This window comes from Atta cephalotes, assembly GCF_000143395.1.
Source record: "Atta cephalotes unplaced genomic scaffold scaffold00059, whole genome shotgun sequence".
NCBI classification, from domain to species: Eukaryota; Metazoa; Arthropoda; class Insecta; order Hymenoptera; family Formicidae; genus Atta; species Atta cephalotes.
The window spans coordinates 72,973-91,095 of NW_012130123.1; the positions used below are offsets into that span (position 1 = coordinate 72,973).

The following is an 18,123-nucleotide window of genomic DNA, read 5'->3' on the forward strand; positions in this document are numbered from 1 at the left end:
GAGAGAGAGAGAGGGACAAGAAGAACGGATTGGAGAGCAAAGCTGTACAAAGCTGTAGTTGTCGATTGCGAAATCGAATAAGACGTAAATGCGAATTAAAACTATCAAAATGTCATTATACAAAGGGTATAAAATAAAGCCCATCGCTGTCTCTGTTAACTGTAATGCAAACGGTTAATTTGAGAAGAGTTATTTTTAATGCATTGCTACAAATCTTACTGCCGCAAGTCGTCTCTTTCCTTCACACAAGGCCGTCTGTGTAAATGTATTAGATGAAGTTAGTTAAGGTGTATCTTTATCTTTTCCTGAATGTGGAATAATTTTTAAAAAGAAAATTAACTAAGCTTTGACTTCAATTAACATTTACGCGAACGACCTATAAACTAACGTATGTGAAGTCGATTGGGAAATACTCGCTGACGATGTCTAAGCGAATCCGCGATTTATTCCATGCAAGCGCAATTAATATTCGCAAAAGGAAGGGGAGCGGAATTAATTATTGCGCGCCGCGACAGGGTTGCGGAAGCTTTAAGCTGAAATAAATCTCTCGCCGTTGGACTCGCGAGCGACTAACGTTACCGATCGATTAACCGTTAATTAGCCGCGAACAAGCGAATGAGAGCATGTAATCGTTATTTATCGCCCGCGGAGTCGCCGATTATTATCAGCACACCGACGCAAACAAAAGCGTTGTTCCTGGTACGCTCATTGGTCCGCTTCAATCGCGGAACCGTTTCCTAATATCGATCTACGGTTCATTTCAAGCGACTGTCTGAGCTCGCTTACTTTCGATTTCTCGCCGATCTGCGCGATTGTCGATATTAATTAAGTCGTTCGCATGTTCTATGGTGCGACTTGATACTTTATTTAGCGCGGTTTCTACATGTGTTACAGGAGAACAATATAAAAAAAAAATCGTACGCTTTGATTAATCCAATAAATTTATCCAACTATATTTTTGAACATACATTTTTCTTATTCGCAAAGAAAATGAATTATAGTAATCATCATTTACGATGGCGTATCTTGATACTTTGAGTAGTTTCTACATGAACGCATTGCACACAGAAACGATGTAAAAAAACCATCTAATTAATCTAGTAACTTTTTTCAATCATTTCTAGAAATAACGCAATACGAATGTCTCTTTTATTTATCTTCAGAAATAAAACGAATTAGTAGCTGCTGTTTGTACTTTGTAATTTTTATATCTAACTGACTAATCACGAAGCATAATACACAGTTCTATAATATTTATTCATCGTGTTGCTGGTTGACATTAATGTAAGTTTCACCAACAGAAGAAACGCGCTCTTATATTTAATTCCGCCTTGTTACTTTTCTAACGATCATTTGTCTCTGAGACTCTCAAACGATCGCTATTATCTTGTCTAATTAACAGATTACCCAATTATATATAAGTCTTCCTGATTGCTTGGCAATAAAGATCGATAGGATCTTGCCTCGTGCCGAGGACGGCCGTTCGTGTGGGAGGATCCGCACACTTTCACGTCGCCTGCGAGAGATCCGCGCACATTTATAGAATGATCTACTCATTGCATGGAGAAAAATGTTAAGTGATATGTATTAGAATTCCAGTAAATTTTATGGAATTGGCAGATCCATATAGGAACAGAAGCCTACTTATGTAAAATTTATTTCACTTCTCTCTGAATGAGATTGTCATGTAGCTGTATATATTACAATATAAAATACTTTTTACCTCTCGTAAAGTAAATTTTACACTATTGCAATTTATTACTACTTCTTAATCTAGAAATTATTATGTTTGAAATAAATTATTATCTCAATAGAATTTACTTTATTGACGAGTACTTTTTGCCTTAACGCTATCAAAATTTACTTTACTGCGTGATAAAAAATACAAGCGTGTTAAACCTTGAGAGTGGTTTGCGCTTATAATCTGAAGAAGGATATGGTTTACTTTACTGTAAGAATCTGAACTTGAATGAATTTATTACTATTGTAATATATTTTTTACTCTTCAGTATTTTTTATTTACAGATAAGTAAAGTTTGTCATAAATTCGGCAAAAATAGCTAGAATAATTTTATTAGACTTTCTAATTTTACTAGACATTACCTAAGCTTTAAACCATAAGAAAAATTAATCAATTATGCTCGATTATTCTTCTCATATTCGATTGTGATCGATTATTTTCTTAAGACTTAGACCCAGTTCCGCAATTCACGGTTAACTCTTAACTAAGGTTCAACTTATTTATTGTCTCTTTCCAATTCTAGAATTGGAAAGAAATAAGAAACAAGTTGAATCTCGGTTAAGAGAGTTATAGCTTGTAATTGTGAGTTGTGGAATTGGGCCTTAAGGCTTGAAAAATATCTTATTGTAGAAAATCTATAAGACTAGCTATTTTTCTCTATGTGTGATCGTTCAACATATTGTGAACAGCGGCCGCGATGGCACATGCTAGGATGATAAGGAAGAGATAATTTATCGATCGAAATCGGAGATCACGCGCGAAGACGAGCGACAGACAGGCTGGCAGCTCTAAATGTCACGGGATTCACACAGGTGTTACGCGCTAAGGGATTATATCACCGGCTTCTATACTTCTTTGGATACGCCTCTATGGTTGCGCACAGTGAGAAAAGAAGTAAGCAACCATATATATACGTATGCATCTGGGCTATTATATGTGTACATACGCAAAGTGCGACACGATCGATGGATGGTGGAATCTCCCGCGCAAGCGAGCTAAGCCTCATTAAGCGAAAATTGCAATGAACGAAAGCCGGATTGATTATTATTACGATGTGCCGTTCGTAATGCATGCGCCACGTGCTTCCCCGATATTACGTCGTCGTCATCGGAGATGCAGCATGCACGCGCGTCCACGATACATCGCGATATCAGGAAATAATCGTAGCGATGATTAACTTCGATGATCGCAATGACGCAGAATAGACACGTCGTCGCAAACTGGATTTTTTTTCCGCGAGAAGGAATCTGTAAATGCGTGCGCGAATTCTATATTTGTTAATTAAACGATGTTATTTTGTATCCGGAAAATTTGTGACCGAAAAGCTTTTATTTTTAAACCTCGAGACAAATTTGTTGAACAAATTTTCAATGAATGTAATAAAAAACAAAATTTAAAAATGCAGTTTTTGTTTATAAAATATATAAATTATACATGAAAATAGTTAACCCTCCGTCTGCAATTTGAGTCTTTTTTAACACAAGCGAAATTTTACTCTTATTTTTACTCAAACTTGAATTTTTTATTAAATAAAGATTTCGAACATTAAATTAAAAACTATTTGTAATGTAATAGAAATGGAAAGTAACTTTTTGAATTTTTATTAGAAGGAGAATAAAAAAAACTTGAATTGAACAAAAAAGAACATTGTAGATTATAAATGGAACAAAAATTATGATTGCAAATGAAGATTTAAGAATTAAAAATAAGAGCAGAAATATATAAGCAGATTAAAGCAGCAAATATGTTGCATCTGTGAATCATAACAAATTACTTTTACTGTCATATCTGATTCTTTAATGCTAAATTAATATGCTCACGCACATTCTAAGAATGTTCATTTGCAATTGCATTCCTTGAAGAATCAAGCTACGATTCTTGTATGCTAAAAGAGATATAAAAATCGAATTATATAGGTCTTTGATTTTTTTTTTCTTCCAGATTTTCTCGTAATGGATTATTACTTTCAAATTAAGTTATTAAATTGAACCAACATTGCATATTTCTTAGCAACAGTGTCCATAACATTCCAGTGCGATTATGAAATCGTATTTGTAATGATTTGAACTAGGAATTTTCAAATGCTTCGGCTTCCGAACGAGATACCGCAAGAGGAGAATCACTTCGAATTCTTTGTACGGCAAAGAATAAGACACTGAGGTCGATATTCATAATCGATTTTTATATTAAGATTGTAGTGACACTTAAATGCAGTCTTAAGATGAACTATAATGAACCAATCAAAGAAAGACGTTTTACTATCTTAAGGCATTACTTTAAGACAATCTTGAAATAAGAATGGATTTCCTTAATACTGATTAATATCTATTAAAAGACAGTAATTAATTACTCATTTTAATTATTAAAGGCACTGTTGTTTAGTACTTTTGGTACTTCAAATAATTAATTACTATTGATTGTTTTTTAATTATAAATTAGCTTAAATTGACTTTCAGTAATAAATTGGCTAGTATTAAATTGACCAGTATTAGATTTCTGTAAGAGTTATGAGAATATTGGTCCGAGTCGTCCGGATAATGTAAGTAGAAATCCATGCTTCGACGATTAGATCAGTGCAGAACGAAGTCAGAGAAGAACACTAAGAAGTTTCAAAGAACTTCGTCATAGTCGGCCGAGCGCAGTATGCTTGAGGAATTATTTATGAAATTTCGGTTTCTAACTGTAAAATCCTGACGTGTGCCACGCGACCACTTTCCATTTCTTCCTCCTTTCCCTTTTTAATCTTTTCTACGTGAGACGCGCTCACATAACTCGAGCTAGCCCTTTTGCATCCCTTCAGTATCCTTAATCATATTTTGTTTTGTAAGAACAATACAGTTTGTATTAAATTTCTGTTTAGGCCAGTCCTGAAGTTCATAAATAGTCATGGACGTGAAGCTATGGAACACCAATTTACTTGGTATATTTAATCTGTAATAATAAAAATAGACATGCGACCGTTTGCATTAAACACAACTGTACTACTCTCTTCGCATTATATTGAAAAAAATTGATTACTTAATACATTCCAATATACTCACGTATATTACAAACAAAGAAACAATATTTTTCTGTAATAACAGATACAAATAAACAATTATCTTTCTGCAGAGATATTTTTCTCGTTTGAAATTTCTCGAGAAAAATACCTGTACAGGAAAATAATTTTTTATTTGTATCTCTTATTATAGAAAAATATTATTACTTGTAACGTAAGTGGAATGTATTAAGTAATCAATTTTTTTCAATAAATATCAAGAGACTGGTATAGTCATGTTTAATGCAGATAGTCTCATGTCTGTTTTGTATCCTCTAACCGAAATCAACGAAGATGATTATTCTTTCACGTCGAGAAAGTTATGCAGAATTAATAACAGCATTGCCGGCGGTGAAACTGATGGTAGCTATAACGTTGCGACCGGGCCATCGTGTCGAGTTGAACGAAAGGTCAACTCATGTAAAAAATAATCGGCGAAATGTCCGACGACGGGCGTATCCGACGTGCCGTTGCTTTTTGTCTCGTGTCGGCTTACGCCATGCCATTGCGCGACGTTTCTCTCCTATACTCTTATCCCTTCGCCTTTTTATCTGAATTACATAAGTATATATCGAGAACGAACGGTCTCGCGCTAGGAGAACACGAGAGATATATTTTACACGAACGCCACATGGTGAAAGGCCCGTCTTTGCTCATTGCAAATTAAAAGTCGCCCGTAGGACTTGATAAAGTCTCGACTCATTTTACAGAAACGACTGTGAGGTATCGCGATCGCATTATCGGACAGGTGCGACTACTAGCAACAATTTGAGCGCTTCGCGGTCAAATTGTGGTATGGATGAAAGCAGGTGCTAAAAGCGTTCAGCTGGAAATATAATTAGTAGACTAATTGCTACATCATCAATAAACTCAAGAATGTTAACCGCTATTTAAAGAATTTAAAAGTACACAAGCTTATAGAGCTACGTAATTAGATGTTTAACATTTAATTGCACTAAATATTTAATTTTATTGTAAAAATAAAATAAAATTATTTAAATGTCATCTATATAATTGTTCATAAGTAATAAATAATGTAATAAATAAATGTATATGTAAGCTAATAAAAAATATATATATATATATAGCTAAATAAAAAATATATATATGCTTGTAATATTATGCTTTCGTGTTTTAATATGTCGATGGGTCATTAAAAGGATAACCCATAAATCAATTACAACCGCGTTACATAAATCTTTATGAACCAAAAGTATAGATCTTGCAATTTGAATACCAATAGAGCTATTAGCATATCACAACGAATTACGAGACAGAGGGGGGAGGGAGAGGGGGAGGAGCGAAGAATATAATTTAATCTGACGGTAACAATTAACACCTGTCTGGCACGTGTTAGATAAGGTGAAAGTTACCTATTCCACTATCTTATTATTTTTTCGTTATATTGTATTTTCCGATTTTTCACGATACTTTTTTTATTTGGCAAAACAAAAAATGGTGTTATATTAAGAAAAACATATTTCTAAATATAAATTATTTTAATTTCCTCACTTCTCTGACACACTACAGCCAATTTTAAATCTATATTATTGATTTTTATATTTATAGTCTTCTTCCTCTTTCGTCGACATAGTGACATTTTATTCAATCCGATCGCGTTTATGTAACATTGCAGTTACGCCGGATTATGTTGTATTTATAACGGTAGCAGATCGAACTAGCAAACTTGAATTTATGGAGCACTTTGGTGCATTAACCTATCGCCGGTGCGTAACGATAGTTGTGCATAATTATGGCTGCAACTGGTACAACGGGGTCCACCGGGGACTCCGGGCCCGTGCGATTGCGAAACCACATAAATTACCTCCGCGTAAATTACACGACGCGGCTACACCGAATGAGACGGTGGGCAACCGCAAAATAAATTTTTTGTCTTTCCTTTCGGCAAAAAATAACTTTTGTTATCTCGTATCTTATCAAATAGGATGCACTCGGAATTCGAAAAATACCATGGGAGAATTCATATATTGCAAGCGAAAGCTCTAAAAAAATGAGCTTATTAAAAATAGACTCGTAACGCGTTTTTTTAGAAAGTTTCAAGAATGTATTTACTAAGAGTTGCGCTGATTGATTGACGAATCTTTATTTGTTCTTTGAACGTCTATTGAGAGATATAAAAAGAACGATTCATCTCGACTGAGATGCAAGTTATAATCTTGTGATTTCTTTTTATTATTTTATTTATTTATTTATTTGCATATTTATATGCAAAGTCTATGGCACACAAAAAATGTAGTAAGAAAAAAGGCAGTAAAAAAAAAGGCATAAGCAATACATCAAGTCAAGAGAAAGTTAAAATGACTTCATCTTAACGTTATGAAAGTCAGAATGATAATTTTTATTACAAAATTTGTCTGTTTATTGACGTTAAGAAAAAAATTAAGTCATTTTGATTTTTTGTTGATTTTTTATCTGTTTTTTGGGAATAAGTAAGTCGACAATCACAAAAAAAGAACGTAAAATAATAACGTAAGAAATACAAACAAATCGAAAATATTGATTTGCTTACTGTTTACTTTTTTGTGTGCCATAGCCTTAATGCAATTTTTACTTTCCATGCCCTGTTTGTTTTCTTTTCTTTTTCAGTTTTTGTGTCAATTCTCGACTTTCGTCATGGCCGTTTGTTATGCAGCGCGGGGGAACCTGGCGTAAGTTTTTAAAAAATTGATTGAATAAATCTGAAGAAAAAATTAATGCCTTTAGTCTAATTAATGCTTTTAATTTAAACATAAATTCATATATCACCGCGAATAGCAGCTAAATTTTCTTTCCACTAAAGCGCCGATTTCTGATTTTCAAGTATCTGGACTTCGACAACCTGCCGGAGACGAATTTCTCGTGTCAAGGAAAAGTGATCGGCGGATACTACGCGGACGTCGAGGCGGGCTGTCAAATGTTTCATGTCTGCACTATCGGCCAGAAAGGTAGTTCTGCATTATAAAGGCGGGATCCCCAAATATTGCACAATTGCAATTTAAATCATTCATATTTTAACACACAAGAAAAAATTTCGAGAAGATTTCGAAACTTAATTTGTTTTGTAAGATTCGTTAAATAAATTTATAAAATACGAATGTAAACTTTAAACAAATTATATCATTTGATATGTTTAGCATGTACTTAATATTTTTAATTAAAAAAATCTGAATAATCTGAAAAATCTGAATAATGTATAAATCAATGTATGAAACATTGTAATTGATACACGAAATTAGTTGCATTATGAAGAGAAAGTAAATTTAATCGCACTAAAAATCATCTAATGTGATATTAATTAAATAGCACACTAATCAAGATCCATTTTGAATAAATCAATAGTAGAAGGAATATTTATTGCTTCACTTTGCTGGTGTTCTTTTTTAGAAAAAAAGTTACGAGCAAAAATTCCAATTGAATAATAAATCACTAGTTGAATTCTCAAAATCAAATTCACATAATGGAGACGGACTCCTCATGACGAGTCAAAGCCAGACTCTCGGCTTAGGTCAGTAAACGTTCTTCGACGACCGTGACATTCTCGCCGTGAAAGATTTCCCATGATTGATTACAAAACTTCGATGGATAGCCTTCGTTCGAGCTGCTTTCGAAACGATCTATTTATCGTCGATACGTGCCGATCCTAAATAGGCTCGCGCCGCTATTAATTACCGCTACTAATTCCAGCTCTAATCCGGATCTGTCTTTGATAAATCGTTGGCTCTCGGTCCCGGATCCAAACATCAGCTCCGACTTCTTCGTCGCGCCACGTGAACACTTGACATATAAAACGATTTGCATAATCGCTTGTGCAAAATCGATTTTATGGACTGGATCGATTTTAGGTAGACGCAACGCTTATAATAGGTTTCTCCAGGAATTTGGAGAATGGAGCGAGATTGTCTCCGAAATATGCGAGAAACGTCTCCTCGAAGATAAATCATTGCATTTTCTTGACAGAGACGCTGATCAACGTGGAAGATTGTACTCGAAGAATCGAGTTGCAAAGAATTTCAAAGAATTTAAAAAAATCATACACTAAATTCGCTTTCCTTTTAAAGAATTAACCTGTTAAATTTAATTATTTAATATGATAGGATATAAATAAAATAATTAATGTAATTTAACGAGATGACGCAGAGAAAAAAGAAACATTTCTTATAATGATAGCAATCATACTGAAAAAAAAATTTGTTCAACAAACTAAACACATTTAGTAATTATAGTTGTTTGCAGATTTGATTAATTCAACAAATTTTATTTAATCGAATTTAACTGTAGTCTGTTTAACAAACTGTTCAATGTTAAGCAAACTACGGTTAAATTCAATTAAATAAAATTTGTTGAATTAACCAAATCTGCAAACAACTAAACTGTGTTTAGATCATTGAACACATTTTTTTCTCTGTAATAATTATATAAGTTTTACTTTAATTTATGCAATTAATGCATACAATTAAAAATAAATAAATCATACATATAGTTATTACAATTAATTTAATGATTACAAGAATTAATAAGTTTTCATAATTATTTAGTTTTAGTTTCAATAATTATAAAATAATTTTTTCAACTATTGTACATTAATTTAATATATAAAATTTCTATAGATATTACTTATATAATAATTATTATCACTATATCTTTTTCTCTAAATGCATAATGATTTTCTTAATTGAATTAAATAACTTTAATATCGAAAAACGATTGATAATTAAGCGAATCCACAACTCAAAATGAATCACAAACTCAAAGTCAGGATTGTATTAAAGTCACGACGAGCACGTCCCGTGAATCCAGAGCATCCCCGAATAATGATCCTGTTCTTCACCGTGAGACTTGGTTTCAGACGAGATTATGGACATAAAATTCCTCTGTCTGAACGGAACCGTCTTCGATCAGGAAACCAGAGTCTGCGAGAGGGTTGATGAGGTTGACTGCAGTAAGAGCGAGCGATTCTACAATTTGAATCTGGAGCTGTATGGCAATAACGCTGTGACACTTAGGTAATTCTAAGAATACGCTTTATCTTGCTATATTTAATAACGTGATTATAAAATTTAGTTTTCTTTTTACATTTTATAGAAGGTACCGATTTAAACAGACGTAAGGAAATAGGTTGTCAAAAGATTAATAATAATTCTGACTTTCTGGAAATTCATTAATGACACGGCAAGTCGGTCGCTAATCTATTTTCTGGTTTCACATTGATGCAAATTGCTGCGAGCAGAAATTGACTATCGAATGAAAGAAGTTGCACATTCTGATTGCTTCGCCGGTCACATACAAGTTGTCAAATACAACTGCAATTCCTAACAGACTCGGACGTTCACTTTATGTTTCGTAAGCACCGAAGACATATCCAACGTACTTTTTCTGTTCGATGTAATTTATTTTTCATTTATATAAAACTTTATGAATATAAATAATACGATATTGATAAATAATGATATTGATAAGAACTACTGAAAGCGAATACCTGTTGAATGTAAATAAATAATATTTAAAAAAATTATATATTGTTATCTCCCAATTTGGATAAAAATTCAAATTTTTCAAACTCTAATTTCAATTTAATAACCAAGATGTGATTGATCTTAAACTTAATCTTCAATTAAAATTTGTTAAGTTTTACTTAAAGTAAATTTTCATATGAATCAAATAAATTTAAAATTGGAAAGAATTTCTTTTCATATTTTAAAATCTTAGTCGTTAAATTGAAATGAAAGTTTTGAAAAATTTAGATTTTTATCCAAAATAAGAGAGACAACAGTTTAATTTTATTAATTTTGTTATTTACCGTCACGGGACACCTCGTACACGAGATAATATCGAGTTGCCGCATTTCAGAAATTCTTGCTGGCATTTCGCGGATTGCTACATTTTTCCCGCTTCGTTTCGTTTGCGTAATGTCCAAAGCAACGCTCCCAGAAATATGATCGCGTAATGTTCGCGTAGCGAAAACAAAACAACGCGGTGCAGCTCGGTATCTCAGGCTCGCATTTCCAGACTAGTACGCTTTATGGCTCGTGATGCGTACGTATATATGTATTTTTGCACACCTCGGGGTCTCAGCGTCTCGAAATCACTGTCACGTAAAAGGCACGTACGTATATATGTAGACCCATAAATATTTCAACGACTTTCCTTCTCTCAGTATCCCAGGAATGCTGGCGTCCTCCTCCTATGGCCGCAGGATGTATGCAGATAAAAATTATAACGATTAACTGTCACGACGAGCGAAATTTATACGCTGTTCGACGAGAAGTCTAAGTCATCTCTCAAGACAACTTCTATTTTTGGTCGACAGTAAATCTCGTTCCCGCGCCGCTCATTTTATTCTCGGGAACCAATATCTCGACCTCTTCCCGCCTGTCTTGCACCTTATACGTTATTATCACCCGTCAGTCTTATCCCACAATTAACGGACGTTACTTCGAAGCGGTTATCTCGCGAGCCGCTGACACTCGGGAATGCACCAACGTGACACTCGAGCATCCGCTAACGACGATTTTCTTCCTAAGAATTTATAACGCGATTCAATGTACCATAGTTAACAGATAAAGATATTTGCTCATATCTGAACATACATCGAGATCACAACCTATAAATCACTAGGCCAGTAATACTCTATGTAACATAATATCTAGTATAATATCTCGTTTCGTGTACCCATGTAAAAGCGCTACTGAGAGGAGTCACATATCTGCAAGATAACTTGCGGTTGATTTACAAGCTGTTCGGTAAGGACCGTAATAACACTTAGAGTAGATTTCTGAGACTCTTCATTTTAAGACTCTTCATTTTAAAAATACTAATGTTCAAAATATCGAGATTATAATAGATTTTTATACTGAGAATTATTATACTGTCTAAAGTTCGCATGTATGGCAATGGAAAATATTAATCACATCTGAACGAAAAACAAATTTTAGACGATATGATTCGCCAACTTTAAATGTTTATAATTCAAAAACTATAACTTCCATATATTTTGGATTTTTGTTTTAAAATAATCTTCGTTAAAAAAGCATTGTTTACCTTTAAGCATTGCCACACAGCGCACTTTATTCAAGAGACGTACTGGGAACATCCTTAGGATCTTTTGGACATTTTTAAGAACATCTCTTGGAAATGTGTGTTGTATGAGTTGTTGCGATCTTTATTGGATATCCTATATATCGCCTTTAATATCATCGCCTTTAATATCTGTTTCTTCCATTGCTTGTAGCTTGAACGGTGATGACGAGGACGATCTAACGATTGAGCCGGTAGAGGATCATCAGTCGCGAACTACATCGGCGCGACCTAGCACGACCAGCACAACTAGTACGACCACATCTCGGCCTAGCAAACCATCCACTACGGCAGCCAGTGGTTCCTTCCAGCACCCAGCCGGTTATCCGCAGCACTATCAGCCGCAACCGCCGTTCCCACAGGTACACACGAGCCAGTCCAAGTCGTTGTACGATGACAAGAACGGCGGTTACCATCATCAGTATATTTTCCACAATGGCGGCGAGCGCGCCAGCAATCAGGCCACGTCCTATCAATTGTTCAGTAATCAGGGTGCCGTAAGCTCGACGACCGTACCGCCGGCGCCATCCCCGCCACCTCCGCCGCAGATCCATCAGATCAGGTACAGCTCGACGGTGGGTTCGCCACCGCAGATCATTCACAACGAACCATCTACCGTGACGCCGTTGTTCGCGACATCTTCCACGATACAAACGCTGCTCAACAGCAACGCGAACAGTCCGGCGGCTTTGATCAACCCTATCTTTCACAATCATGGGATCGTGAGCACTACTGAACACTTCTCCGTCCATAGCAACAATCCACGCGAGACTACTGACTATCGTGACGATGATCAGGAACAAGATATAAGAGCATTGGAAGCGATACAATCGGTGAACAAGGGCAAGGTATGCAACTTGAATTTTATGTTTAAATGCATAAAATTGTATAATAATACCCTTTGCATCGAATGTAATAAAGTAGTACAGCGAAAAACACGTAATTATTGGAAGAACTTTGTTAAAAATGTTGAAATATAATACATTACAATCTCTTAACTTAAAATTCTTTTGGTTATATTATTGAAAATCTTATTGACTTTGACCTTTGACCATTTATGGTCAACAAATTTGACACAAATTTTGTCTCGATAAAGTTAAGATATCTATTACCGAAAATAAAATTTGAAAAAATTAAGTTGTTTTTGAGAAATTTTGACAGATAATTGGACGAACGGATTAAATAAACACGGAGAGACAGATAAACTAACACGAACGATATTTGCAATTCTGTACTATTTAATAAAAACAATAGAATTCACGCGCTAAAATTATTTCAGTCTCCAATTTAGCGGAGCTGACTTGATGAAAAATATTCAAACCTCATTTACGTTTCTTTATTTCTAATAGATTTCTAAGCTGACAATATCTCCGGTGCCAAGCCAGCAAGAATCGTCCCGAATAGTACAGACGAAAACAAGTCAAACATCGCAACAAAGGATATCCGGCAACTTTTTGCCGACTCCGGCCGCCATCGAAACAACTATGAGATCGTTCTATCCGACACCGAGACCTTCTCCGAAACTTCCGCAGTCATTGCAGTCAGTCACTCACCAAGTTACTCAACACATTCACGTGCCGCAGCTCAAACCTCATCAGATCACCATAAATTTGCCGCCACCAGATATCCAGAGAATCGTGCAGAACCCGTCGCCTCTGCTGCCTTCGCAGTCCCGGGTGATTGTCACGGCGAAGGCAAGCGTGAGCGACGAATCTGGTAGACCTTTGAACACTACGCAATTGGTGACGTTGCCATTGCCAACTATACCAGCCAGCTATGATGATTACAAGGAGGGTGATGAATCCTTTGATCCCTTTTATCATGACGTTCCGAAAATTCGCAAAAATCGCCAGAATGCGATGGAGAACATAAGATTCTCGCGCGCAAAACGATCCCTTGAGCAACCTTATCACTTTGTTTATGGAGTGGACAGTCATCAGGATTTCAAGGTGATAGGAAAAAGTGAATCGCATAAGAATGAAGATAATGCGATAAATAAAGGAAGTACGCATGCCCAGGTCAACCTCGAAGATTTTCGGACTCTTAAAGAAAGTCAGATAAAATTTAGGGACATTTTATTTAGCGAAAATGTGAATGAAGATTCCTCTCACAATGATGCTGAAGAAAATAAAAATAATACCGAACGTGTTAGGATAAACAGCAAGATTTCTTTTGATACAATATCTGTAAAGCAGGACAATGCGATAAAAAAAGTAGACTATCTAGAAGACTTGAAAACAGAAGCTTCTAAACACTTAAATTTAAATAAAAATACGGATGAGGAAGAAGAAGATGAGAAAACGAGTTATGAAGATTTGACTCCAAATGTTAAAATTAAAGTTGAAAAATCGCTTGATGAGAAGAAATACATTAAGAATACGTCGGAATTTGAAATTTACATCGAATCTACGACTCATTCTCGAAAAAATGAATCTCAAGGAGACGTTATAGATTTAATAATACTCGATTCTAACAATAACTCCAAAGTGAAAGTCACGTCTGCCGAGACTGATGCACCTATCGAAATTATCATCGAGGAAACGAAATCTGATACGCACGACGCATCGAAAACTGACAGGAAAGTTGCACACGAAGGACAAATCGTAGAATCTTTGATAAAAGATGATCCGGGAAAGCGATCGAACTCTGTCATTCGCGCCGGCGAGAGAAGACAACTGACAGTTCCGTATGAAACAATCAAACGAAATGATGCCAAAGATGGAGAACGAAAGTCTGGTCCGAGAAGGAAAAGTTCTCGACCGAGATCGTCGAAAAGACGTATATCTTCAAGAAAGCAGCAAAGAATGGAAACCATTGAACCGACAGAGACAATTCAGCAAAAGGACAGAATGACTACTGCTACTGCTGTTATTGATATTACTACTGTTACTTCTACTTCAACTACTTCTACTACCGTGACTCCATCCATTACAGCTTTTGAGAAAAAAGTTGCGGAGCAAATTGATAGTAACATTTTCGGGGACTCAGAATCACAAACTTTTAAAGAATTTGATACAAGGGCGATCGGTCAACGAGACGCGATATATTCGAAGAGTTTGCAGGACGATAAAAGTTACGATTCAAGGAGTAAGGAGCGATCATTTGATCGGCAGATTGTGGAAGAGCATACGAAGAGTTCGGAACGTGCTGATCAAATAGAGGAGGAAAAACGGGGAACAGAATTGGATTATACGCAGACTATTGAAGAAAAAGATACGACCGAAAATCCGAGTAATGTAAACGAAGCGAGATCGACAGAAGTTGCACACGTCTCTGAAAAGAAGTCTTCCACCGAAGAGGAAGACTCTTACAAGGAGTACGAATTTCCGGATGATGATGAAGCTAATACGAATGAAGGAGTACTCGAAGAGAATTTGCAGGACCGATCCAGCAAGATTTCTTCTGACGAAGTCACTACTTCTCGTGAAGTTAACTTAGAAGAAGAATCAGCTTATGATGAAAATACAAGCGAGAAATCTAACACTGATATTTCGGATGAAGAGCAGAGTTCAACTGCGAATTACAATGAGGAAATAAATTCAGAAGAATTGAACGAGTATCAAGATATAACAGAATCATCTGCGGAAAATACGCGCAGCATCCAAGAAGATTACAGGGAGTATCCGGAAAGTACTGAGGGTTCCATGATGGATTATACAAATCCCGAGGAGTACACCGATTCTCAGGAGGACATCGTGGCTTCGACCGAAGATGGCGAGAACAGTACTGAGGGTGTTCTAAAATTCACAGACGAATTACCATTATCGGACGATAATGAAGACGAGGAGACAATAGAAGAATCGTTGACACCTAACGAAAATGATGCGCACGATTATGTCGACGACAATTACGAGCCGGAAAATTACAAGACAGAAATTGCAAAATCGGACGAATTTGAAGAGGATAAGAGTGAGGAAAAGAATGATGCAGAAAAGAAAGATACGTCAGCGAAAGATCTCGATCGTACGAAGAATATAGAGAATAGTGATGATAGCATCGAAGTAGAAACGCAGACGGATCACATAATTGGCGTCACGGAGATCAAGGATTTCGAAGAAATCGCAAGTTTAACCACAACTTTATCGACTATAATACCGGCATTAACTATGACGACATCGAGCACAACGGCATCGACTACGACGACGTCGAACACAACAGCGTCAACCTCAATCACAACAGATTCGACTATAACGGCATCAAGCTTGACTCCGATCGCAACTACAACTACTCGATCGACGACCACCACTCGTCGACCGAAAACTACCATCCCTCGTGCCACGCCACCGAAAATCTTTAAGCCTACTGGGAACAAAAGGATTTATGCTTACATTCCTCCTACGACGACTCCGAATCCGGTCGTAATCAAACCGAGATTAGGCCTATTTAATCCGAAGCCAGCAAAACCGATTAAAACTTATAATGAATTGGCGCCGAAACCAACGATCAGGAAGCTTATTTTACCTACACGAAAATCTACTTCCACTACTACCGAAGCTATTACTATTATTACTACAGAAATGTTGAATACTGAAAATTCGGAAATAACGACGAAGCCTGAGACAATAACGACAGCATCCACGGCGGAATCAACGGTAGCATTAACGACAATGGCAACAGCGATGACGACAGCAGCAACGACGACGGCAGCAACGATGACGGCAACAACGACAACGACGGCAACGGCGATAACGACAACAGTGACACCAACGACGACTACGACGGAATCTAACAGAAGCGAGGAGAACGGTCTCGAGAGCAAATTGGAAATAAATGAACATATATCCCTCGATTCTCTTGCAAAGAATAATCAAACGAACAAGGACAATCAACTTCTGAACTCGTCCGAAAATACTTCGGTCAACTCTTCAGAAAACATTGATCCGGGAATGACAACCATGAAAATTGAAACTTTTACTCCTTATCCTTTATTTAAACTATCCACTCTCGCGCCTTCCATCGAGCGGACGACGAAGGAAATAGAAGTTAAATCACAGGAAACGACAAAGGACATTGATACTCTCGTACTTTCAATGACTGTTCCACCGACAACGTTGCTGTCCGAAAAGTCCGAATATGCTGAGATCGCACCAAGTACTGAGAAGTACCTTGAAATAACGGAGACCACTATAGCTTCCACTTCCAAAGTCTATCAGCAGGAAACTTCTTTGATTTCTTCGGTTCCTCCGGTTTCTGAACGCGCCACATCGGTTTTGACGACTGTATTGCCTAAGGCAGAGGATTCCGATCCCGGTGCGTCGATGGAAGCGATCCTCAAATCAAACAGCCAGAAACTCGTGAAATCGCGAAAGCACGCGAGCTTTAATTGCCTAGAGAAAGAAATGTATCGCTTCTACGGCGACTTCAGGGACTGTCGATTGTTCCACTATTGCTCGCCCGGTTTCACATCGCGCCAGGTGCTAGACTTTCGATTTGTGTGCGAAGAGGGCACGGCGTTTGACGAAGTGACGCAGAGTTGCCGTCACGAAGTGCGTAACCGGAAGTGCCGAAATCGCTCTTGGTGAGAGCGTTCACGAGGAGAAATAAGGGATACTCCGTCGTTTCATTTTCTTCGAATCTCGTGTTTCCTCGATTCCGTTGATTTTGGTAATTCGTGAATCCTTTAGAACTCTTTAGTGTATTTATATTTTCTTTCTTTCTTTTTTTTTTTAATACACAATACGTAAGAATATCTGAAGAAGAGGGCTCCCTCCTTCTCCTAAGTCCATTGCCATAGCGCTTCGCGCTGGATTCACACTTATTAAAGTTAATGCGTTCCGATCGACTCGCAATCATCGATTGGATCAGAGAGGAAAGCGAAGAAACATCGTTGGCGTGGTTTCGTATGAAAAAAGAAGTCGCACTTATCGTTAGCGTAAATAAGAAAGCGAAGAGTCGGTTCCTACGTTGTGTCCTCGAGACGTGTTGGCGCGAGAGACATTAAGCGAGAAGATTATCGCGCGACTGTGAAGCGATTTATATCGCAATCACTCGTCGAGCGAATAATTTAGATGCGCGAAACGCGAATTTCTGAACGTTGCCGAATATTGCCGAAGAAACTACGCCTTACGGTTTATCCGTGCTCTTGACATCTTGCTCGTACGCAGCGCGATAACGAATTAGCCGTCTTTTATAAATAATTTTATCGAGATAAAGTCGAATATATTTTTGATAAAATATTTGCGACTATGCATTGTATTCATAATGCAGTATATCTAAAAATATTAGGAGAATCTTCGCAGAATTTCGTATAAAATATTTTTGATAAAGCACA

The 18,123-nt window shown here is 36.6% G+C and overlaps 1 protein-coding gene across 1 annotated transcript in view; it reads left to right on the forward strand.

The window, feature by feature from the left end:
• The window catches only part of LOC105623593 (mucin-22-like), a 47,009-nt gene extending 29,635 nt beyond the window's left edge, over positions 1–17,374 (forward strand). Inside the window, 7 exon segments of the mRNA XM_012204982.1 lie at positions 7,386–7,447; positions 7,600–7,723; positions 9,613–9,781; positions 12,007–12,700; positions 13,202–17,003; positions 17,006–17,038; positions 17,088–17,374. Coding sequence (XP_012060372.1) covers positions 7,386–7,447; positions 7,600–7,723; positions 9,613–9,781; positions 12,007–12,700; positions 13,202–17,003; positions 17,006–17,038; positions 17,088–17,374 — 5,171 coding nt within the window.
• Positions 17,375–18,123: the final 749 nt, after the last annotated feature.